The sequence below is a fragment of the Lepidochelys kempii genome, chromosome 4, assembly GCF_965140265.1.
Source record: "Lepidochelys kempii isolate rLepKem1 chromosome 4, rLepKem1.hap2, whole genome shotgun sequence".
NCBI classification, from domain to species: Eukaryota; Metazoa; Chordata; order Testudines; family Cheloniidae; genus Lepidochelys; species Lepidochelys kempii.
In genome coordinates, this window is record NC_133259.1 from 34,703,004 (window position 1) to 34,727,851 (window position 24,848).

At 40.5% G+C, this 24,848-nt stretch overlaps 1 protein-coding gene across 28 annotated transcripts in view; it reads left to right on the forward strand.

Annotated features, from left to right (window-relative positions):
- The window catches only part of ANK2 (ankyrin 2), a 572,992-nt gene that overhangs the window by 486,504 nt on the left and 61,640 nt on the right, over positions 1-24,848 (forward strand). For 15 of the 28 annotated variants that reach the window (XR_012158530.1, XM_073340925.1, XM_073340929.1 and 12 more), the window contains 5 exons: positions 2,008-2,152; positions 8,070-8,172; positions 8,857-8,960; positions 13,506-13,547; positions 14,475-14,510. Coding sequence is in view for 27 of the 28 variants with exons in the window: in XM_073340925.1 (XP_073197026.1) it covers positions 2,008-2,152; positions 8,070-8,172; positions 8,857-8,960; positions 13,506-13,547; positions 14,475-14,510 (430 nt within the window). In the remaining variant the exon portion in view is untranslated. The remainder of the gene's footprint in view (positions 1-2,007; positions 2,153-8,069; positions 8,173-8,856; positions 8,961-13,505; positions 13,548-14,474; positions 14,511-24,848) is intronic. The other 13 variants (XM_073340931.1, XM_073340940.1, XM_073340943.1 and 10 more) reach the window with 2 other exon arrangements.

Consider the following 24,848-nt stretch of genomic DNA (forward strand, 5'->3'; position numbering starts at 1 on the left):
CAAAAGCCTCAATGAGAAAGAGAGAGAGAAATGTACATTCATAGGAAGTATTTGGTAAGTATACCAAAGCTAATTCCTAAAATCTTATTGACAGAAAGGGAACAATAATACAATAATACCTTTCTTCTGTGCATGCTGTGATAGGCATTGGAAACCAGCAGAGAAATTTAGCCAATATCTCCCCCTCATTTCAAAATGATCTCCATACTCTAGATTTCACACTCTAGCTGTGAAAGAAAAAATGGTTAGCTATTAAATGATCTCTTGCTTGGGCCTATTGAGACAGAGACTAGGGGTTTATTTTATAATGGTTATTCCTCTTTGAGTGTCAGGGTACTCAGGGAGCAGGGCAGGTTGGATATGGGGTGGGGTTCTGGGGGGGCCTGTCAGGGAGCGGGGGTGTGGATAGGGGTCAGGGCACTCAGGGAACAGGGCAGGCTGGATACTGGGTGGGGTTCCGGGGGGCCTGTCAGGGGGCGGGGATGTGGATAGGGGTCTTTGATCTCTGATCATGATACATAATGACCATTTGCTTTGCAAAGCGCAATAATTAGCACCTTCCTGTTACTGTCCTTCATTTGCATTACACGGCTTCTTTCTGTTTGATGAGTCACTTAGATATAGGGATATACAACGTCAATGTGTGATACTACATTCTAACAGTATTCAGATAAGTGATAACTACGCATGCAACATCCCATTAGTTTTCATGAGGTTTAAACACCAAACACATTTGAATCTATTTAACAACCACTTTGATCTATACCAGGGGTGGGCAAACTTTTTGGCCCGAGGGCCACACTGGGTTTGCAAAACTGTATGGAGGGCCGGGTGAGGAAGGCTGAGCCTCCCCAAACAGCCTGGACCCCGCCCCCTATCTGCCCCCTGACTGCCCCCTCAGAACCTCCAACCCATCCAACCCCCCTGCTCCTTGTCCCCTGACTGCCCCCTCCTGGGACCTCCCGCCCCTAACTGCCCCCCCAGGACCCCACTCCCTGTCCAACCCCCCTGTTCCCCATTCCCTCACTGCCCCGACCCCTATCCACATCCCCGCCCCCTGACAGGCCCCCCGGAACCCCACCCAGTATCCAGCCTGCCCTGTTCCCTGAGTGCCCTGACCCCTATCCACACCCCCGCTCCCTGACAGGCCCCCCCAGAACCCCACCCCATATCCAACCTGCCCTGCTCCCTGAGTACCCTGACCCCATCCACACCCCCACCAGCCCCGCTCCGGGACTCCCATGCCTATCCAACCCTCCCTGTCCCCTGACTCCCCCCCCAGAACCTCTACCCCATCCGACCATCCCCTGTCCCCTGACTGCCCCCTGGGACTCCCTACCCCTTATCCAAACCCCTCCCCCCACCCCCTTACCAAGCTGCTCAGAGCAGCAGGAGCTCGCAGCCCCGCTGGAGCCAGCCACACCGCCCGCACTGACCGGGAGGAGCGGCGGGCCAGAGTGCTGGCAGCGCGGCATGGCAGCATCTCTGCAGGGGAGGGACCAGGGGCTAGCCTCCCCAGCCGGGAGCTCAGGGGCCGGGCAGGATAGTCCCGCAGGCTGGATGTGGCTTGCAGTCCGTAGTTTGCCCACCTCTGACCTATACCAATACACAAGTGAATTGGCCTGGCTTCCAGCTGTGAGCGTGTCAGTTTGTAGCTGACACCTACCACCTTGGTAGCTGGCTGGCATCAGCGTTACAGGAACCAAAGTAAAAGATAATCTACAGAATGATACAGAAATTAGTCCTTCAGAAAATCTGTAAAATGGCAAAAGATGGACGACAAAAACTGATTGCTTACTCGTCTTGATTTTGATGTGGGCTTTATCCTGCTTGATGTGCCGGTTTTGTCAGTGTATATTAATTGCTCGTAATTTGCAGTGTGGTGCGTGTGGGAATTACCTTCCAGTTATTTGTGCCATCCCGCTGACATGCTACCCCAATCTGTAAATAATGTGGGATTTGTGAGTTTACTGATCTGTGTGGATTGTGTTTGTGTTTTGTTTCAAGGTGATGACACAATGACTGGAGATGGAGGAGAATACCTTAGGCCAGAGGACTTGAAAGAACTAGGTGATGACTCTTTGCCCAGCAGCCAGTTCCTAGATGGTATGAACTATCTGAGGTACAGCTTGGAGGGAGGCCGATCTGACAGGTATTTTACCTGAAGATTATATGCTTGTATGATGAGTTAGAGCATAAGTTTCTTGAATAGTTAAGCTCTCTGCACAGACCTTCTCAATGTCTTTAATTCAAAATAGCTATGTGATACGCCTATTCTCTCTCATTTCTATAATTATTGTTACTTCTTAGAAGAAAGGAGTAGTCAAAAGGAAGTCATGAGAAGAAAACTACCAGGAACCAAATATATTTGGTACTGGGGAAAAAAGTTTACAACTGGCAGTGACCTAATTTTCTTGTACGCTAATACTGTACATGGTCCTAACAGCCCAGAGGGCTTAAGGAAAAGTCTGTCCATGATTCATGGTAGGATGTTAACCAAAGGCATGGTTTGAGAATAAAAGCAATGTACCATCCTTCCTTGTTTTACCCACGGAAAGGAGGAGTGATATTGGCTATGTGGCAGGGTCATAGAGTTATCCTAACCTCCAGTTGGCACAGAACAGATGGCTCAGCGTTAGGGGATAGTCGGCTGAGATATTTTAGTGCCTCAGTGGGATGCTCTAGCCTGTGTTACCAGCCACAGCACAGAAGGAGAAACCTCACTGGGGCTATCTTGCACAGACGGGTGTTGTACCTGGGGTGTACTAGTGCTTAGGGAAGTGTAGCATTATATTGTAAAACCAAAATCAAAAAGAGCAATAGCCCTTTACACTTTGAAAGGGTTTATTGTAATTCACATCAAGTCAGTGTAGTCTACATTACAATACAGGGCCCAGTTTTCAAACTTCGGTATTTAACTAGTGAGCATCAATGCATAATCAGGTCCCCAAACTGACAGACAGACATCCACATTTCTAATTCAGAGTTAAGTGCCCAAAGAGGGAAATGGGTGTCCAAGATTAGGCATTTAGGTTTGAAAATTACAGTGTCTAGTATAAATTGTTCATGTCATTTCCAAATCTAGTGCATTCAGAGGTGGTATTTCCTTCAATACTGTCTGCGTCAAGAATTTGGCCACACAAATTGCAACCCATGCCACTGTCCAATGTAGTATGTTATTCCAGCACCAAACAGGTTCTGATCCAAAGCCCAGGAAAATCAGTAGAGTTGTTTCAGTTGACTTAAATGGTCTTAGGATCACTCTTGGAACAAAAGAAGCCAGGAAATGACTCAGATTGTGTCATAAGATATCTAAACCCCTAAGCATTTAGGCCTTCCAAACTTGGAACCTTTGCTGCTCCAGTAAATCCAATGAATCCTACAACACAGTGGTTAAAAAAATCAAAAAGCGTTAATAATAATCTGCTGGTGGTGATGATTTTTTTTCTTTTTGATTTTCAATGAGTTGTATAAGAAGGCTCACATAGATTGATGCTGGGCTAGATTCAGTTCTCATTTATGTCAGTGTTAATCTTGAGTACATGCATAGATCTCAGGGGATTTACACTAGCATAGTTGAGACAAAAATCTGGCCCACTGTTTGCAATATGAAAATTATTTCCTGGTCCTGTAGCAGATCTGTTTAAACTGAAATGCAGCAAAAGGACATCCAGGAAGAAGAATCAAACAAAAATGTGCATTTTCCCATGTCCATCTTTATGCTGCTCTTTCACGAATACAGTAAGGTCATATTCATGGGAATTACCACTAACACTGCCCAAATAAAGTTGCTTTGCTGCAGTACCTGAATCAGAGACGATGCAATGCAATAGAGATTTCATTTTTTTTCTGCTCTAACAAATGCAGCACAGCAAATCATTTAAGCTGCCCATTTTCATGTATTATTATGCATTTAAAATTATATTTAAAAAGCTTATACTTTTCTTTTGTAACCTTATTCCCTGTTTATTATTTCTCTCTCCCCATCATTCTTTTTAATATGCTTTCATTAGCACTATGCCCAGGTAGGTATTACACAGCCTGTAAACAGTGTCATCCCCAGTACACTCGTGCAACACCGATCACTATCCATCCATTTTGCAGGCCTGCTGATGACATATGTACTGGAGTTGTTGTTTTTCACAGGGCCAAATGAATGGCATTGCTATTGGAGTTAGGTATATTCTCAGACAAGAGAGATGACCTGGTATATAGTAGCATATAATGATCTGTCAGCTAACCTAGGTTCAGGAAAGGCTCAGGTTTGAGATTTGGTGTATGACCTCCACTCCTCAACTTAACTCAAACGTATCTGCCATGTCAGATGGGAAAGATTTCTATCCATAAGTGGGGATCTATTAGGGAATGTTTCCAAAACTGGTTTATATAAAGTTGCAGGGGGCTCCAGTAATTTTCACAGAGTGCTCAGGCAACAGAAAACATTTTGTATTTCCCACACCAGGTGTCACCAGTGGTAAGTGCTACATTTATCCTCTCAATTGGTCACTAGCGGGGTGAATGGAGTCCCAGTGATCCAGTGCATCCTGCAATTGTGAATTTGGCAACATTATCTGAACAACCCATGCAGAGAATCTATGTTTTAGTAGATTTCCTAGAGTATCTTGCCTCTTACTTAGTGTAACTTTATGTGACAATATTCCTAAAAGCCTAGCAAAAATAATAATTAGTGTACGTGTCTCTTAATCAGTTCTGTTCAACACCGCTTCCCATTAATAATGAGGTCTTGGTTCCCAAAAGCACCCTTGGTTCTAGGTTTACACCACTTAGTGTACTTCAGCACCAGATGCTTTAGCAATCAGGTTGTTCCTTATGTATGCAACTGATATAATCCAGAGAAAATGAGGAATGCCATTTCAGTGTTTGTCTTAAACAAAATTTTAATGGAAATGTTATACTCCTAATTCATCACAGACCTCAGTCACATTTTTGTAACTATCATGTCTCTTAATAATGTCCATACCTTCAATGTACTGGGCATGTATTTATGAACATGTACCATTCACTGGGCATGTTGTGGGCAAATGGTAGTGCTTGTAATAGTAATGTCTCCTAACCACAGGAGAAAGAGGACCAAATCACTGCAGGATATGTCTCTGCTGCAGCTAGGAGCCTCCCAACCCAGGTAGACAGACTCACACTAGTGGGGCTTGGGCAAATGCTCTAAAAATAAAAGTGTGGACATTGCAGCTCCAGTGGAGACTCGGGCTAGTCAACCAAGCTCAGACTCAGGGGTTGGCAGGGCTTGAGAGCTCAAGCTGCCAGCTGAGCGGCAACATCTATGTTGTTATTTTTGTATGCTACTTCGAGCCCCACTAGCGGAAGTCGATCTACCCAGGCTGGGAGGCTAAATCCAAGCCACAGTGTAGACATAACCTTAGAGACTAGCAGTAGAGCCTAGTACATGTTTCTTTTCACTCAGTAGTGGTCTGGTGAAACCTCACGTTAGCTGAACAGCAGGACCTATGATCTGGATGGCACTGTAAAAAAGCTGTGAATGTTTCAAGCATTAAAGCAAGTAAAGGATAGTGGTAAAAAATGGGGTCTGCTACTGATGTTTAATTTCTGATATAAGAATGAATATTTACTGAAGTAATGTTATTATGGAAAACAAGGTGTAGCACTACAAAATATCTGCCAAAGTAACATACTTTGTCTATTCAAAATGACCTACAACCAAGGCTTTATACAGTACATTTTATTTAAAACAAGTTATACATGGACTAAAATGCATGAAATCCTAACCCCATTGGAGTCAATGGATGTTTTGCCATTGCCACTGCCTTTGGTGGAGTCAGAATTTCATCCAGGGAACATATAATATCCACAAAATGCCATATATCACCCTTGCTCAATTCTGTTTGCCCACTCATCGGGGTGAGTAATATTTGATGACGTGCAAATGAAATATCATTCGTTTTTTCACCATCATTATCCTGGTCAGAGTGGGTGAGAAGGTATTCTGCACTAATTTTCATGGCAGTTTTCCAAGGCTGATATTCATGTAATATTTTCATCATCTTTGTTATGATCAATTTTGTACAATCCATTCAATATGGCAGGCATGCAAAGGAAGGGCATTGGTAGCTCTTTTAATTTTATGTATCTCTAATGTAAATGCGCCAGGCCATTTATTTGTAAAATACAGATACTGCAAGAACCGATTGGATGAATGTAATTATATACAGTGTCATTGAACAGGAGCTGTTGCTGCACTATTTTTGTCTGACTTCCAATACGTTTACATTTAATAGTACTTACTTCAATCTGATGTATATAATGCACACTTAATATTTAAAATACTTGAAAATAAATTATCCCATTTTAAACCTACAAATATATTGAATTCTTATGGTACATCCACAATTAATTAGAGTAGAGCTCTGATTAATAGAGACAGATGTAAATTAACCACTAACCAACCAGGAGTAGAAGGAAGCTTCCCGTACGGGCATGTTATTTCAAAACTATCTGTTATGGGGTTTCTTCCATCTTCCTCTGAAGCATCTGGTACTAACCATTGTCAGAAAGTTTATTGGGCTAAGTGGCCCACTGGTCTAATCCAGTTCGGCAGTTCCAGTGTTCTAATGTTTCTACATTATCATGGACAGTACCCACGCAAGTGCAATCCATGAGAACATAGCTAGTTCCTAAACTTACATGTAATGTGTCCTTAGCTACATAGAATAATAACAAGAAGTACACCTACATGAATGTACAGTGATACCTGTAAAATCCGAAGGGGTGTGAGCTGTTGATTTTTTGGAAAAAAAATAATCCCCCCAAAAATCCTGTATTTACTGTTGTTTTTCATAGATTCATAGATTCATAGATATTTAGGGCAGAAGGGACCATTATGATCATCTAGTCTGACCTCCTGCACAATGCAGGCCACAGAATTTCACCCACCACTCCTAAAAAAGACCTCACACCTATATCTGTGCTATTGAAGTCCTCAAATTGTAGTTTGAAGACCTCAAGGAGCAGAGAATCCTCCAGCAAGTGACCCGTGCCCCATGCTACAGAGGAAGGCGAAAAACCTCCAGGGCCTTCCAATCTTCCCTGGAGGAAAATTCCTTCCCGACCCCAAATATGGCGATCAGCTAAACCCTGAGCATATGGGCAAGATTCATCAGCCAGATACTACAGAAAATTCTTTCCCGGGTAACTTGGATCTTACCCCATCTAAAAACCCATCACAGGGTTTTTAATATGTAAAGGGCAAAATTAATAGTACTGTGAGGCAGAAACTCCATATTAGCTCGATATGTCTTTGTGTGCTAGGGTATCTTTGTTTTGTTTTGCTTTTTTGGATTTTGTTTTGAGCTAGCAGATATTGCAATTAAGTTCTGAGCTGGGCGCTTGGAAGCAGCTTATTATTGCCTTGCATCTCTCATTGCTACAGCAACCAGTTTTCTATATTGCTGTGTGTACGTACAAAGGAACCTGTGCTCACATTTTGAATTGTTGTTTTAGAGATGCTGCAGGCATGCAGGAGGCACTTTGTTTTACACAGGAAGCATGTGGCTGGCCACAGTTCACCTTGCTGTGTACCTTCCAGGGGACAAAACTGAACCTTACTCATTTATAATTTGAGTCAGAAAGAATGGATCAGAATGAAACTTCAGAGGGACTCATTTTGCTTCTTGTCAGATATTTGCATCTATTTTTTCCTAGACAATTCACTTGTATTATGGAGCAGAAGAGAGAACTTGTTCAAAGAGCCTCAGCAGGAGTAACTGTTTAGTATAAAGGAAGCAATTAAGTAACATAGCTAATTTAAAGCATTGGTGGATAGAAAATAAAGTAGATTGTGATATAGTTTAGTCTCTTGCGTTCTCCTTTTAATTAAATGAGAGGAGTCAGTCAAAAGACTTTGGTTCAGTGCTCAATCAGAGACCCACAAGACTCTATTTTATACTCCCCCTGGAAGTTGCATTATATTTGCTAATAGCATGCTTTTTTCACTCTTCCGCTTGGTCCTTCATCCCATTTTCACAATACCTTCTCTACTGCTGATATATTGCCATGGCATCCTGCCAACCTACCAGCCTGCGGTCCTTCAGTTCAGACAGGTCCCACACGTTGAGCCATGCCTCCTACCTGAGGGACAGTGCCATGATTGATGATACAGTCATAATACCCAGCCACCAGGTAAGACCTTTCTCTTTATGTTACTGATCAGTTGCACAATATGCATTTATTTTAAACATTCAATTTTGGAAATATGAAAAAGAATCCCTGTGTGGATTCTGTTAACTGTACGACGTAATGTGTGCTGCAGTATTAACTGTACCATAAACTTGTCTAATTTCAAACTGCTATTAAATGAACTAGCTTATTGTATAATACTAAAGTATATTCTGTATGAACCAGAAATGTGTGAATGCATCTACAGTACATCTTTATAGGGCTTTCCATTGTATCTGATTTTTTAGCAATGTTAATAGACATGGGGTCAAATGTTGAATTGCTGTAAATGAAATCGAAGGAGCTTTGCTGATTTACACCAGCTGAGGATCTGGTCCACTATTCAGAGGGAAGATTTTTGAAGAGACAATCAAGTCATTGAAAGAGGGGTAAATCTGGTCTCTCCCAGTATTCCTGTTCACTGGGGCCAGTAATATTTGTGGTTGTTTAGAAAAAGCACAAGATGTTACAATAAGATGCTTGTAATACTTTGATGTCATTATTGCTCATTTTTATTTGTTGCCTTTTTTAAAGTGTTAATCATTTGCAGCCCTGCTATACAAAAATAACTCTTACTTATGGTTCGTTTGGCTCATTGCTTTTAAATATGAAAATACAAATTAAATAAGAGTTCTTTCGCATTCCCAGGTATCAACTCTGGCCAAGGAAGCTGAAAGGAATTTGTATCGCTTAAGCTGGGGCACTGAAAATTTGGACAATGTGGCGCTTTCTTCAAGCCCTATTCATTCAGGGTGAGTAACCTAATCCATTGATATGTACTATGAGGGTCAGAAAAACAGAGAGAGAATAACTGAGGTCCCAGCTGCTTGAGCTAATGCTTAACTTGGAGTTGAATAATACTTCATTACAGTCTAGTATTTAAAAAAATTGTTATAACCATTCAAATTCAGCCAGTCAGAAGAATATGAATATGGGTCCGATCCATTGACCACTGAAGTCACTGAGAATCTTTCCATTGACTTCAGCAAGCATTGAATCAGGCTTTACATGAGGGATTTTGACCGATTACTACATAAGAACGGCCATACATGGTCAGACCAAAGGTCCATCTAGCCCAGTATCCTGTCTTCTGACAGTGGCCAATGCCAGATGCTTCAGAGGGAATGAACAGAACAGGTAATCATCAACTGATCATCCCCTGTCGCCCATTCCTAGCTTTTGACAAACTATTAATACCCCATCCCCACCCTCACCCCAAAAAATGCTTGGGGTTTTTGGAGAGAAAAACATATCATGCCTTTTTTGTTTTCACTAATAATGGAGAGCAAGGGCCTGATCCTGCCACATGATGAGCACCTCTTGTGAGGTCATTTGACATCAGAGTTTGAGCAACTTTGAGCCCTCAGCACTTCACTGTGTCAGGCCTTGACAGAATGAAATTGCAAAGTGAGAGAAGGGAGGCTGAGTGAACTGTGCAAGTGCTTTTTACAAATATAGTAAACTATGCCCCAGAACAGCAATATGTAATGAAAGCTGTGAAAAAATTCTAGAAATCACCAGTGATACAACCAGAATCTTGAGAGACTGTCTCTTCTAATGAAGATTATCTTTCTAATAAATAAAGTGAATAGTGGTTGTTTGTGTGATGCAAAAATCCAGCACAGTAAGTTATGTTTATTGCTAATCAATTAATGTCCTCCAAGTAATATTCAAGCAGCCTTATGAACGTTTTGGTTTATACGTTCCTGACCAGTTGCCTTCAGCTATCCCCACAACTGAGTATTTTTTGTTAGCATTTTTATTGGCACCAGTTTGGTGAAACATGAACAAGACAGAAACTAAATAAACCAGACCTGACCAAATCAGGGTTTATAAATGTTATCCTGTGTGGGCAAAAAATTGGGGGCTTGTTTGCTTATTTGCATTTTGGAATCAAAAATGAGTAACTCTGAACACTTATATCTAGAAAGAGAGTGTGTCAAGATTTAGATTTGAAAATTATTTTGGTAGATAATTCTAGGAATTGGTGCCAGATAAGTAAAGGTCTTTTTTCCAGATGATGTATATTACTTTTCGCTACACTACAATTGGACTGTCCAGTGATTGCAGGTGATAAGTTATTTACTTTTTTATCTTTTATCTTATCTTTTTTACAGTGTTTTCACATTCTCTGGGGCTTGATCATTTCACACTTTTGTTCAAAGATTAATCAGTGATTCCTTAGATCTTTTGTATGACCAAGTCTGAGTTCCAGGGTCAGGCAATTAAATGTAATAGAAGCAACTGCCTCTGTAAAGCCATGGGGAAAATAATTGTATTTAACAAAAGACAGAGGTAATATTTGGTATTACTATTCTGTTTTTGATTTATACTGTTAATATACCAATAAAATATAATACTAAAGGAGCCTTCAAGAACCAAAATCCAACCCTTGAAAAATGTCCCATGAAAGTATATTCTTACCTTCCACTGACTTATCGAAAGAATTAACTTATCTTTTGTATGTTAAAGGGACACATTGGATTAAATCATAGCGTTTAAGAACCATGTGTGCTTAACTGAGTTCTAGGATTAACATCTTATTTTAAAACTGAAGCAAATTTAAAACTCTGCTTTTCTCTCTTAATGCTGTTTGTTTAATTATTGCATTTCACTTAGTTGGAACAATGAAAACAAATTTGGCATTTACATGATTTTCCCACTACCTGAAGTCATTATTAGGGTATCATACACTGGCTGATTGCTGCAATATATGGCTTGCGAACACTACAGGGAAATGTTTAAATCACTCAAAAAAACTTTTTGTTTGCAATTGGAAAACAAGTGTTATGGAAGCATTGATTTTAGGTTGTTTAAAGCATGGGGCTTTGTCCCAAGACACCACAGAAAGAAAGACAAGACACCAGGAGTGTGATTTAATTAGGCTATAACTTTATTAAATAACACACTGGGAATTATCTGTCAATAACTTGTCCAGTGCAGGTTCTTCCTGCTTTGTATGTGAGGGAGGACTGCGGTCAGCCTTCTACTCCCCTCCCCCCCGACACACACACACACACACACACACAGTGAACGTAGACTCAGGTGATGGGATTCCACCCTCCTTTCATATGAGGATTAAGGGGGTGTGAAGAGTTGTTCTGTCCTTGCTGTCCGGGACATTAGGAGCCCCAATCTCATTCCCACATTCTCCTATTCTGCTTGTAATCGTGAAAACCGAACTCCTATTAACAAGCACCTGTACTGGCTATCTGTCAAATTGTGACAATGTGAATTTTAAAACTTACCCTACCCACCAGATCCCTGGGCTGCAGTGGGGAAGGCAAAAAGCCCATCACATTGCCCAGCCCAATATGGAAGTGAGGGAAAGATTCCTTCTGAACACCAAAAAGATGACTGGTATGCTGCCCACACAAGCCTCAAAATCCACAACCCAAAGGAGGGAGAGCTGTCCTGAGGGTGCAGAATGGTACTCTTTAGCAAGAGGAAGGGCTTATAAGCCCTACTTTGGGTGCATACGAGACAATAGGTTTATATTGGGCCCTTCTGTCTAGCCAGTCAGCCAAGAAGCCCCCCTCCTCAAGATGAGAGGCTGAATGCTCACAGCAAGGAGAGGAAAAGGGGGTGTGGGGCATTCCTTAAATAGCAAAAGGTTTTTTCCCTCCTGGCCCTGATAATGTATCTCACAACTTAGGCTGTGGAGGGTGTGTGTATGTATTTTAACCATACATTTGGGGTACATTTACCCAACTCTGTCCTTTTATAGGCTCATCAATCATATGAGTGAAGAACAACAAAACAAAGGTCAGAGATTCTGATAGCCACCTTGGAAACAAGAAAACCTCCTCCTCCTCTGGGAGCTGACACCCCAATAGTGTGCAATAATTTAGTGTAGAACATTTCCCAATTATTTTGCAGAGTTAGTATTCTCTTTATATCTTAATAAACCGGCTTAAAAGGGAAAAATATTGCCACATTATAATTTTACGGCAGAAGGACATCTAACCTCCATTGGAGACAATCAGAGTGTCCTTCTCATTAGGAGACATGCATGAGATGACATGCTCAGCAAAGTTAAGATTGTTTCAATATGTTAGAGACTCTTGGATGCTGTAACCAATGAGAAGGCAAAGACCTATCACTTTTCTGGAAATGCCAGAAAATATAGTCTTTATTTTTTTTAACTTCCTGTCTCTGTGTTAGGAGAGATAAAGGTTTTGGACAGGTTTATGCAGGTCTCTTTAAAGAGTTTTAGTCACACAGTTTACAGTGAGTTTGTAATCTCATTGTGAAAGGGGCATAATGTTTTCATTAGGTTGGAAAGTGAAACACTGAATTTGAAGATCTCTTTCCATTTGCAGTTTTTAGATATTGCTTGTCAATAGCACATTTTTGTATCTTTTTCATCTATCAATGTGGTTTGTAGCAGTGAATGCAACTGGTACAGTTTTAAGGCATGGTACATATGCAAAATTGTTACATTGTACTTGTTTTGTTGGGTTTTGGTGACATGCAAGCAACTCCAGCTTTACTCTTCTGAATTAAGTGATTACCAAAAATCTTCAAGACAAATGTGTATTTAACAGTTGTCTGTTAAATTTAGTTAAATTTATATTACAAACAAACAAAGAGGCAATGTGATCAAGTGGTTAGAGCATGTGGTTAGATCCAAGAAACCTGGATTCTATTACCTACTTTGTTATTAACTTGCCCCTGTGATCTATGGCAAATTTCCACTTAGGGTTTTTCTACCCAGCAATTTAGTGCACTGCAAGCCAGGGTGCGAATCTACGGTGCACAAACTGACCATGTGGACCCTGTTACAGTGCACTAAAAATTCCCTAGTGCACTTTGGTCTACTCCCATTTCAAATAGTAGTACGGTAAAGCACATTATAGAACTTTTAGGACATGGTAGCAAGCTCTACATGGCCAGTTAGTTCATGGCAAGCTAGTGCACAGTAGATTCACACCCAGACTTGCCACACATTGAATCACTGTGTAGACAAGCCCATAACCCCTTTGTGCTTCAGTTTCCTCTCTGTAAAATTGAGATGATAACGCTTACATTTTATATATAAAAAAGCAGATCCTCAGATGAAATGCACTGCATAAGTAAGTGCAATGTATTATTTTTATTATTACATATACACATACATTTATTAAATAGATATTCTGGAAATAGAAGTCTGATTGGTTAATAGACAATCCAAATGCATGTGTGGGGTTGTGTTGGTGAGTTTACCCTCCTGGAAACATTACTTCCATCAGTGGGACTAAAAAACAATAGAGAATCACCAGCTGAAATTGACAAATAATTAGCGTTATCATTCTTAGCTGCCTGTCTGCAAAAAAGGAGATTGGATCATTGCTAACAAGGTAAACTAAATAAATTTAAAGTGTTGTATTTTGAATCCCTTAAATTGTTTCCCTAGTGTGACATTCACTTCCTGGAAATAGTTGTGAAAACAGGACATGGCAGGTAGCAGCTGAGAGTCTTTTTCAAATGTACAAAATTAAATGATATCAGAATACACTGATGCCTTTAACAGGTTATTTAAAACAAAACTCAGGTGTGTTTCATTATAGGCAAAGTTTTGCTGATGTCAAAAGAAGTAAATGACACTGGAGACATCCATAATAAGAAAGTGATGTCAGAAAAGTACATAATTGACCATATAATGTATTATCGGGAACATAAATGGTTAGAAGAATAAGTTTAAAATGTATCACTCTGGAGGGGGAATGAAAGGAGGACCAGAAACATGCTAAGTTGGGGTAAGCTGGAGGACAGAAGGTTCATGATAGGAGACTTGAGAAGAGAGGGTTGCGATGGAATCTTAGCTCCTATGGAATTGATGTCACCAGAATCTCTTGATGAAATTATATTTGAGACATGTAGATACAGAGTTACTCATGTTATGCTGTGGGCCCAATTTTCAAATTTGAACACCTGAACTAGGGAGCACAGTCCCTTATCTGGGTTTCAGATAAGTATTCAGGACTCCAAATGCCCAATTTAGGCACGTGAGTGCCAACCTGAACACTCCAATTCAAAACTGGGATTAAGGCACACATGTACAGAGGATCTGATGACATCCTAAATCATTCTAATTTTGCTGTTGTAGTAACCCGTGGTGTTTGTTTATGCTTATATCCCAAACTTACTTTATCCTCTCCTCATATATACTATATATAGATATATATACAAAGTTATATATTTAAGTCAAAAACCTCTTCTGTTTTCTTCTTATATTTCACTTAATCCATTCTTTTTTTTATGCTAAATGATCTATTCTGTTGCAGCCGCTCCTCTCCATGTCTTGATCATGACAACAGCAGGTGAATGTCTGCATAATTCTGTTAATATGTGGCTCCCCCCCACCTTTTTCATCCTTCTCCTTATTTACCTCACTTCAGGATGCTTTAGTATGTTTGTCCACTCACCCTCGGAATGGCAGTTAAACAGAGCCCTATTTTCCCCACCTACAATGTGTCCCTTTTCTCCCAACGGCGTTACTCCCCTTCATAAGAAAAATGCTTGATACAAAAAGGGTAAAATTGGTCCTATATTCTTAATTCTTGTTTGATTTTATTGATTTAAATTGAATGCTTCATGTTGGTGCCAAGTGCTGCACTAGGTGACTGATTAAATTTTGCTGAGCCACTGATGTGTTTGGTGCTGCACAGAGAATAGCAAATGATGCAATCTCTACCTGAAGGAGATTGTAATCTATTAATAAACTGAGGTCTGGTATATTCATTGGAGATATATTCCCTTCATTTTTTTTAAAACATCACTGTAATGGCAGTTGAAAGATACTTCTAAATTCTCAGATGAATAAAATTATTAGGAAAGTAATGAATCACAAAATCATTTTTAAAGGATGCACACCAACAGTCCTGCTCTTTGTTTAGCATAATAAAAGTATTATCATCAGTGAAGGGTACATTACTGTATGCAAATTCCAATTGTTTCCAGATGCCTTGCAGCTAGAGCCATGTTTTTTGTCCTCCCAGAATGTATTTTCCCCCCATACTATATATAGCTCAGTTTTGACCTGATTCAGCACTCACTGAAGAAATTGAAAAGTCTCCCGTTAACTTCAGCAGGCATTGGGGATCAAGGCCTTGATTCTTAGTATCTTTGAATGTGACCTTTGGATCAGTTTTCTTGTCCAGTTTTAAACTTGAGAATTGCTGAAGCAGCCTGATAAAACTATTTGTTTCTACTTTTTTCATGCTCTGACTAACTCTGAATGCTGCTATCTCCTTGTTTCCCTGTTTCTTATATTAGTTAAGATGCCTTAGAAAATTTCTTAAATGTACCTATGGTGGATATAGTTCAGTGATGACTGTTATTGTTTCATGCTATATGATGAGAAGCATGTGCCTTACTAACTCAATTGAAGAATCATTTCTGAACTGACTGTATAATGAGGGTGTATTGCTTTTGCATTTTCAGTTTTTATGTTCGTTTTAACATTAACCACAGCCTGTTTTAGAAAGACTCTTCAGGGAGCTGTGTTTGCATGGCTGTTCAAATGGTTCTGCAGACAGAGATGTGCGGCTGAGCCCCAGCAATCTGGTATTCATTGCTATCTGAAGAGACTAACTCTTAGCAAACAGTTTACAAAACAATGACACTTAGCAAAGCCCCAAAATAATGTCTTCTCTTCCCCCAAATAAAGGTCTAGCCATTCTTTATTTCGTTGTTTATTTCTCTGCTGTATTTTTAAGTGGGCACAGAAATAGTTTGTTTACATGTTATTGTCATACCAAGAAAATCAGACCAGGAAATAACTTAGGGGTTGTTTACGTGAACATTTAATTTGCAGCAAGCCAGGCTGTGAATCTTACCCCACACTAGTCTGCCATGCAGACCATGCTGATGGACACTAACAGTTCCTTAGTGTGTTTTGACCTACCCTGCTTTGAAATTGTTAGTGCATGTCAGTAGGGTCCACGTGGGTAGTTCTTGTGTAGGAGGCTAGTGCAGGGTAGATTTACCCCTGAGCTTGCTCCAAACTAAATGTTCCTGTAGACAAGCCCTTAGTGTCACAGCAGAAGGTGCGCAATACAAAGATTCCTTGGAACCGCATCTCAGCTCTTCATGTTCTCAAGGTAGATACATTGAACACCATGCATTTTGTATGTTTCTTGCAAATGAGACTATAAAAAAAACCAACAAGCTGACAAAGGTTTGGTCTGTTTTGTGTGGAAAGCTTTGCAGACATCTTGTAAGAGTAATGGGCTTGCTCTCATGGGCTTAGCCAAAATGACTGCTCTTCCTCAGTGGGGTAATATGTATATATTTGTGAATTGCTATAGGATCCTTTGGAATAAAAGGCCTTATGTAACTGGTAACTACTATCTCTTCCTTACACCACGTTAACATTTGATTATAAAATTTTGGCCTACATTTGTATTTGCATAATTTTGTTTACATAGACCATTATTTGTGCCTTTTTAAAGCACGGTTTATAGGTAGGGGACAGAATTTACATACAGAAATCCCATTAGTCCCAAAGAGTTTTGTATGTAAATTCTGTCACATTTGCCTGAGTGATAGTGTTTGAAAATGGTGTGTGCAGAGTTGCAAGCACAAAGATGGAAGCTTCATTGAGGCAGCTTTAATGATCTGGACCATAAAGCTTGAATATTATATTTACACAATACTATGACCTACCTCCATGAAGTATATAAAATTACCTTTATGGCTTTCATGCATCTCACATATCAACTCCTCCCAAATATAGTTCCAGTCAATTAGGACCTACATAGTGGACAAAATTTAGCAGTTAAACCCCTGTATAAGTGAGGGCAACTTCACTGATGTCAATAGGTTGAATTTGATACATTAAGTAGAGTGGACATTGGTTGGTCTCACCTGTAACTGTTCTTGCCAGAACAGTATGTCTTAGCCTCCTCCCATGGAATACCCAACTTATATCATATTTCCTGAAGAGTATTTGCTTTTCGTCCCTTTAATTGCTTTTCATCTTCTCTTCATCTTTTCATCTACTACAACTCCCCCTAATAAGGAGAATTTCACTATCTTGCCCTGAAACTTCCTTTTCGCTCTGATTTGGGCCATAACAAGCACTTGACATTTGTTTGCAAGCATGATTAATCCTAAACTCTAGGAAGCACAGCTTAGTAACTGTGCTGGTTGATCCAGTCCTGCAAGACTATATAGACGTTAGGGTCATAGCCTACGTTTGCTAAGCTTCATTTCCAGCTTTTTTCTTTAAAACTTTGCCAGAAAATGAAACATATTCAAAAATTGTCCATCCCTACCTCCAGGAAAGTTTACCTTCTTGTTAGTGCAGTCAATTCTCTTGACACATGTATATTTTGACTTCATTGCTTTAACTCCTGAATTGCTGCCATCTTGGATCAGGACTCAATTAAAGTTTAAATAGAACATAATTCTAATAAAACAGGTTTCAGAGGAACAGCCGTGTTAGTCTGTATTCGCAAAAAGAAAAGGAGTACTTGTGGCACCTTAGAGACTAACCAATTTATTTGAGCATGAGCTTTCGTGAGCTACAGCTCACTTCATCAGATGTTTACCGTGGAAACTGCAGTTTCCACGGTAAACATCTGATGAAGTGAGCTGTAGCTCACGAAAGCTCATGCTCAAATAAATTGGTTAGTCTCTAAGGTGCCACAAGTACTCCTTTTCTTTTTTCTAATAAAACAAATACATCTACCCGCACTTAAGAAATACAGTTCCATGAGATGTATTTATTACAGGAGGGACCTTTAAAACATGGTGTGTGACAGATTTCTTCAGCTATATATAGAGATGTAAAACTAGAAAAGATTCATCTAGCCCATTGCTGTGTTGATACAGGTATGTTTCTTTCAGTGTTTTGTGTACTCTAGGGCTCAAAAGAAGGCATTCCTATCACTCACTTGAGAGAGATCTTTCTGAAAGAGTCTTCATGGTTAGAAGTTTCTCTTATATTTGTATTAACTTGACGCCATTCAATTTCATCCCATTGCCCCGGCTATACCCCCAATACCATCCTAATACCTCTTCTTTACTGTTTTTACACCCTTAAAATGACTATAGATATTATATCTCCCATATTCATCAGTTTCTGTAAATTAGTTTAGTTCTTTTGACCTTTCCCCATAAATCAATCTCTCCAGATATTCTCTGACTTCCCTTTTACAACATATCTATGGTACTGAATAGGCATGGACCCCAGCCATGAAATTCAGGTTTGGGTATGAATTTTGACCCAACTCCTTTCAAGTTCTGTAAGCTTGGAATTGGGGTACCATTGTGCAGAGAGAGAGAGAGAGATTACTAAATGTGGATCTTAAGTTTGATCCAGATTTTGATAGCTCTGCCCACTTCAAAACTTAGGACTCTAGCCCATCTCTAGTACTAAGTGTCCAGAACTGTGCATAATATTTTAGGTATGATCTCACCAGAATCATACAGAAAGGTACTATTAACTCTCTAGTCTGTGAAATAATGCATGCATATGTCTAAATTTGCAAAGGCTTTTTATTTTGCTGCGATAACAAATAGCAAAGTCATACATAATTAGCTGTTCTCTATTACTCATAATTCTCCTTTGGTGTACAGTATTCCAGTTTCTTCCTTCCTACTCAATATCAGTTTCAGATTACTCTTCCATAGATACACTGATCATTAGCTTGCATTTATCTAATTTTGTTATTTCTTGCTCACAGTCTTAACCCTTATTTTATTCTTATGTCTTCACTGGTGTTTGAATCACCTTCCAATCTAGAATCATCTATGAATGTAAATAATATGCTGTTTTCTCATCCTCTAGATCACTAATAAAATATCAAATTAAGCACCGTCCCTGCAGCATCTTCCTCCAACTCAATACATTGCTGTTGATCATTAACTTTTGTTCACAGTCCCTCAGAAAATGTTTACTCAGTATGACACCGTTTGACTTTTTATGTAAAAGTTTCTGAATCAGAACATTGAACACATTATTAAAATCTGTTACAAACTAGTGGGTGAAGCTGTAAAGTAATTAGATTTTGAAAAGCAATTAATTTTCCATCATGATTTGTTTTTATTCAACCCCCATGCCTTTGTTTTTACCAAACCCATAATTGCTTATGACTATTATAATCTAGAAGGTTACTGGGTTTTCTTCCTCTTAATATTTTTTCCATGATTATACTCTGGATAGAGGTTAGCCTTATTGGATGTAATTGTCAGGGTTGCTTATTTTATTCCCATTTTTAGAAGACTGGTATGACATTTGATTTTTGATATACATCTGCTGCCTCCTTCGTTCTCCAGGATTTTTTTTTTCAAAATTATTTACCAGTGATTTAATAAATTCATTGTTTCATTACTTTAAAACTCTTAAGCCATGTAGGGTGAAATCCTGGCCCTATTGAAATCAATAGAAATATCATCCACACTTGCTGATTTGCATATATTCCACTTACCATGTATTCTTGGACCATTTTAGGCCTGATCCTTCACCATTGAAATAAGTGAAATGTTTCTCATCGACTTCAATGAACAGGGCTGGCCTTACCATGAGGTGAACTGAGGCAGCCGCCAGGTGCCAGACTGGAAGGGGGGAGGGGCGCCACTAGGACCCAGAGTGTAGAAAATTGTGTCTGCTGCTGGTGCATGTGTATTCTCTCTGCTCTTAGGGATGGTGGAGTGCTGTGCTGGAGGAAGGAGGGCACAAGAGACATAACAGGCAGGCAGGAGAAAAGGTGAGAGGGAATAACAAAAAGCAGCAGGAGCTGCAGGGAGAGAGGAGGAGGAGGAGCCTTTTATGTACCTTTCTAGCACCACAAGGAGCCTGGACTGATTAACACCAGCTTCTCAGGGAGCTTCCTGTTTTCTGCTGCTTCCCTGAACCCACTTGAGGAGAACAGGCAGTCAACTGAAGTAGTAGGAGCCAGTTAGGCCCTTAAGACGCGGATATCTTCCCTCACTCAGACCCTGCTACCAGCCTGCTTATTTGTCCCCTTCAATTGAGTGTTGAGAGCCACTATAGCTGGCACAGAACAGCAGTCATGAGTGAAAGAAGAAAACGCCCCTCTGGTGTTCAGAAAAAGAAAGAAAGCAAAGGAAGCTTTTCTATCTAAGCAGGAATGAGCTATCTCCTATCTAAGCAGGAAGGAGGTCCTGGGCTACGTAGACACAAATGTTCACGGTGAGCCTTCCAGCCCCAGTGAGTAAGTAAGTGGTGAGGAGATGCCTGATCTTCCAGTTAGTCAAGAGTGCAGGTGACCTGGCAGCTACTGCAGCATCCATATCTCCATCTCAAATGGATGTAGCCATGCACATTCCTGAAGAAAAGTGTAGATCAGAGAAGAGTGTGGTGGAGGCGCAAGAAACAGCTGCTGCTGAGTTTAGTTCCTTAAGTCTAGATGATCCAGGACTGTGGACCCACTTGAGCAGTAGCCTGAGGGACTTCCATGTACTGCATGGGCCACAGCAAGTGAAAAACTTCATGTTCCCCAAAAACAATGAAAATAGAAGTTTCCATCCAACACATTACTGGCGTGAAAACCACAATGGTGACAAAGTGGAGAGGCCATGGCCTATGTACTCAAAAACCCAGAATGCTGCATACTGTTTGTGTTGCAAACTCTTCCAGTCTAATGCTCCAGCCACATTGGGTTCTACAGGAACAAAGGACTGGAAAAATCTGGCTAGAAACCTGGCATGCCATGAGAAGGCAGCAAATCACCAGAAAGCATTTCATAGATGGAAAGAGCTTGAGATGAGACTAAGGTTAAAGGCCACCATAGATGATCAGCATCAAGAGAAGATTGCTCTTGACTGGCAAAGTGTTCTGAAAAGGCTTATTGCCATGGTAAGAATACTTGCTACCCGAAACCTAGCACTTCGTGGCACTTCAGATCAGCTGTATGTGCCAAACAATGGAAACTTCCTTAAAATTGTGGAGCTGATGGCTGATTTTGATGCTGTACTCCAGGAGCATCTAAGAAGAGTCACCACCCAAGAAATGTACACACACCACTACCTTGGAAAAACAATTCAAAATGAGATCATACAGTTGCTGGCAATAAAAGTCAAGCAGAAGATTGTGGCAGATCTGAAGTCAGCAAGATATTACTCTGTTGAAACAATAGTAAAGAATAAAATTGTCAGACACATAGAAGAACATAAATTGTTGTGCAAAAGTCAACATGGTTTCTGTAAAGGGAGATCATGTCTTACTAATCTATTAGAGTTCTTTGAGGGGATCAACAAACATGTGGACAAGGAGGATCCAGTGGACATAGCGTACTTAGATTTCCAGAAAGCCTTTGATAAGGTCCCTCACCAAAGGCTCTTACGTAAATTAAGTTGTCATGGAATAAGAGGGAAGATCCTTTCATATTGAGAACTGGTTAAAAGACAGGGAACAAAGGGTAGGAATAAATGGTAAATTTTCAGAATGGAGAGAGGTAACTAGTTGTGTTCCCCAAGGGTCAGTCCTAGGACCCAATCCTGTTCAACTTATTCATAAGTGATCTGGAGAAAGGAGTAAACAGGGAGGTGGTGAAGTTTGCAGATGTTACTAAACTGCTCAAGATAGTTCAAACCAAAGCAGACTGTGAAGAACTTCAAAAAGATCTCACAAAACTAAGTGATTGCGCAACAAAATGGCAAATGAAATTTAATGTGGATAAATGTAAAGTAATGCACACTGGAAAAAATAACCCCACTATACATACAATATGATGGGGGCTAATTTAGCTCCAACTAATCAGGAAAAAGATCTTGGAGTCATCGTGGATAGTTCTCTGAAGACGTCCACGCAGTATGCAGCAGCAGTCAAAAAAGCAAATGAGATTTTTGGAATCATTAAAAAAGGGATAGAGAATAAGATGGAGAATATCTTATTGCCCTTATATAAATCCATGGTATGCCCACATCTTGAATACTGCATACAGATGTGGTCCCCTCATCTCAAAAAAGAGATATATACTGGTATTAGAAAAGGTTCAGAAAAGGGCAACTAAAATGATTAGGGGTTTGGAATGGGTCCCATATGAGGAGAGATTAAAGAGGCTAGGACCTTTCAGCTTGGAAAAGAGGAGACTAGGGGGGGATATGATAGAGGTATTGTACGGGAAGACTTTGACAAACCAGTAAAGTGCCTGAAACCACTATGGCTTATTGCTAAAAGCAGCCAAGTCAGCAGGCTGTAAATTGACCAAGTCAGCAGGCTTAGCTTAACCAAGGCAGGAGGGGAGGGGGGTCTTTAGGTGCCACAGAGAGGGCAGCTTGACCCCGTGTCCTTCCTGATAAGAATTGTGTTGAAGTGGCTGATACATGCATAGAGGAGCAGGATGTGCCCCAGGAATATCTATTGGGGGCCTCAAGGCTGCAAACTCTGGAAAAACCCACACCTGGTTAATCAATAATCAGAAGGAACCTTTTGTTGGACCACTGAAACTGCTTGTAACAAGTTTTCTTTAAGGGGCATGTCTAATGTATAAATAAGGGGAAAAAGTTTGAGGTAGTTGGACTCTTTTTGGACTCTCCCTCTGGATACATCTTGCAGTCCCCATTGGCAGATGAAAGATTTGGCCACTGGAAGCTGGCCGCTGTGCCACTCGAGAGCCACACTCAGCTTTGGTAATTATCAAAGGTTGGGGGTGTTTTACTAACCTTTTGCGGAAGTGTGTAAGTGCTTGAGACTAAGTAAAGTTTAGCTTTAAGTGAAAGCACTTTTGCATTGTCCTGTTTGTACCAGCCGGCTATTGGTCGGACGGCCATGTCTCCCCTGATTTATTTCCTGACACCACCTCGCACAGAGTAAACGTTACCAAGAGCTTTGGGTTGAAAGAACCCCGGGTAACAGTATATAAAATCATGAGTGGTGTGGAGAAAATGAATAAGGAAAAGCTATTTACTTTTTCCCATAATATAAGACCTCGAGACCACCAAATGAAATTAATGGGTAGCAGGTTTAAAACAAATAAAAGGAAGTCCTTCTTCACTCAGCGCACAGTCAACCTGTGGAACTCCTTGCCTGAGGAGGTTGTGAAGGCTAGGACTATAACAGGGTTTAAAAGAGAACTGGATAAATTCATGGAGGTTAAGTCCATTAATCGCTATTAGCTAAGGAATGTTGTGCCTAGCCTCTGTTTGTCAGAGGGTGGCGATGGATGGCAGGAGAGAGATCACAAAATCATTACCTGTTAGATTCACTCCCTCTGGGGCACCTGGTATTGGCCACTGTCGGTAGACAGGATACTGGGCGGGATGGACGTTTGGTCTGACCCAGTATGACCTTTCTTATGTTCTGTTATTCTGGACTGCACACCTGACATCAGCCATACGGATCAAATGACTTCAATGGTGCGTTTTGTAACAACAGAACCTAGTGAAAATGTCCCTGCAATGGTGACTGTCAGAGAGCATTTTCTAGATGTTGATGATACTACAGGAGCTGGTATGACAAATGTGCTTCTTAAAAAGCTGGAAGATATGGGAATTGCGATAGCTGACATGACAGGTCAGGGCTATGATAATGGTGCCAACATGGGAGGAAAGAACAGAGGAGTGCCGACACGGATCCGAGAGTTAAACCCTCGAGCTTTTTTTGTCCCATGCAGTTCTCATTCATTAAACTTGGTGGTCAGTGATGCAGCATCAGCATCTAGTGAGGCTGCTAAAATATTTTAATGTAATTCAAAGCATCTATGTATTTTTCTCTGCATCAACTCATCGATGGCAAATTTTGAAGCAACATTTGGGAACATCCTCTCTGACACTGAAACCACTGAGTGCCACACGATGGGAAAGTCGAGTGGAGGCGAAAAAGCCTATCCAACACCAAATTGGGAAGAATGGATGATGCCAGAGTTGCCATTATGGAGGATAATGCTATGACAGGAACTGTTCATGAGAGAACAGTGGTAGAGGGAAATGGAATCACCAGAAACATACATAACTTCGAATTTCTGTGTGGTTTAGTGTTGTGGCATGACATACTGTTTGAAATAAATGTTGTAAGCAAAAGACTCCAAGGTGTTGACCTTGATATGTCTGGAGCAATGGAACAACTGGACAAAGCAAAGTCATACCTACAGTCTTACCGGTCAGACGAAGGATTTCAAAACATTCTGAAGAGTGCACAGAAGTTGGCAGAAGAACTTCACACTGAGGCTGTTTTCCCACCCATTCAAGAATACAAGAGTCACCGAAGAAGAAGACATTTTGATTACGAGGCACGGGATAATCCCATAAGAGACCCCAAACAACAATTCAAAGTTGAATTCTTTAACCAGGTGCTAGGTTGTGCAATACAGTCAGTTGAAGAACTTTTCATGCAGCTCAAGGAACACAGCAGTATATTTGGGAAGTTGTATGATATTCCAAAACTCCTCGCTATACCTGAAGAAGACCTACACCAGCAATGCAGGGCACTAGAGACAGTGTTGACACATGATGACATGCGCGATATTGATGCGAGTGATTTAGGTGATGAACTGAAAGCCCTTTCAAGATACATTTCAGCAGGATCAACTCCAAAGGCTGTTCTGGAATATATGTGCACAAATAAGGTGACCACCCTCTTTCCAAATGCTTTTGTTGCTCTGCACATACTTCTAACGTTCCTGTAACAGTTGCCAGTGGAGAACGCAGCTTCTCCAAGCTGAAGTTAATAAAAACACATCTACGCTCCA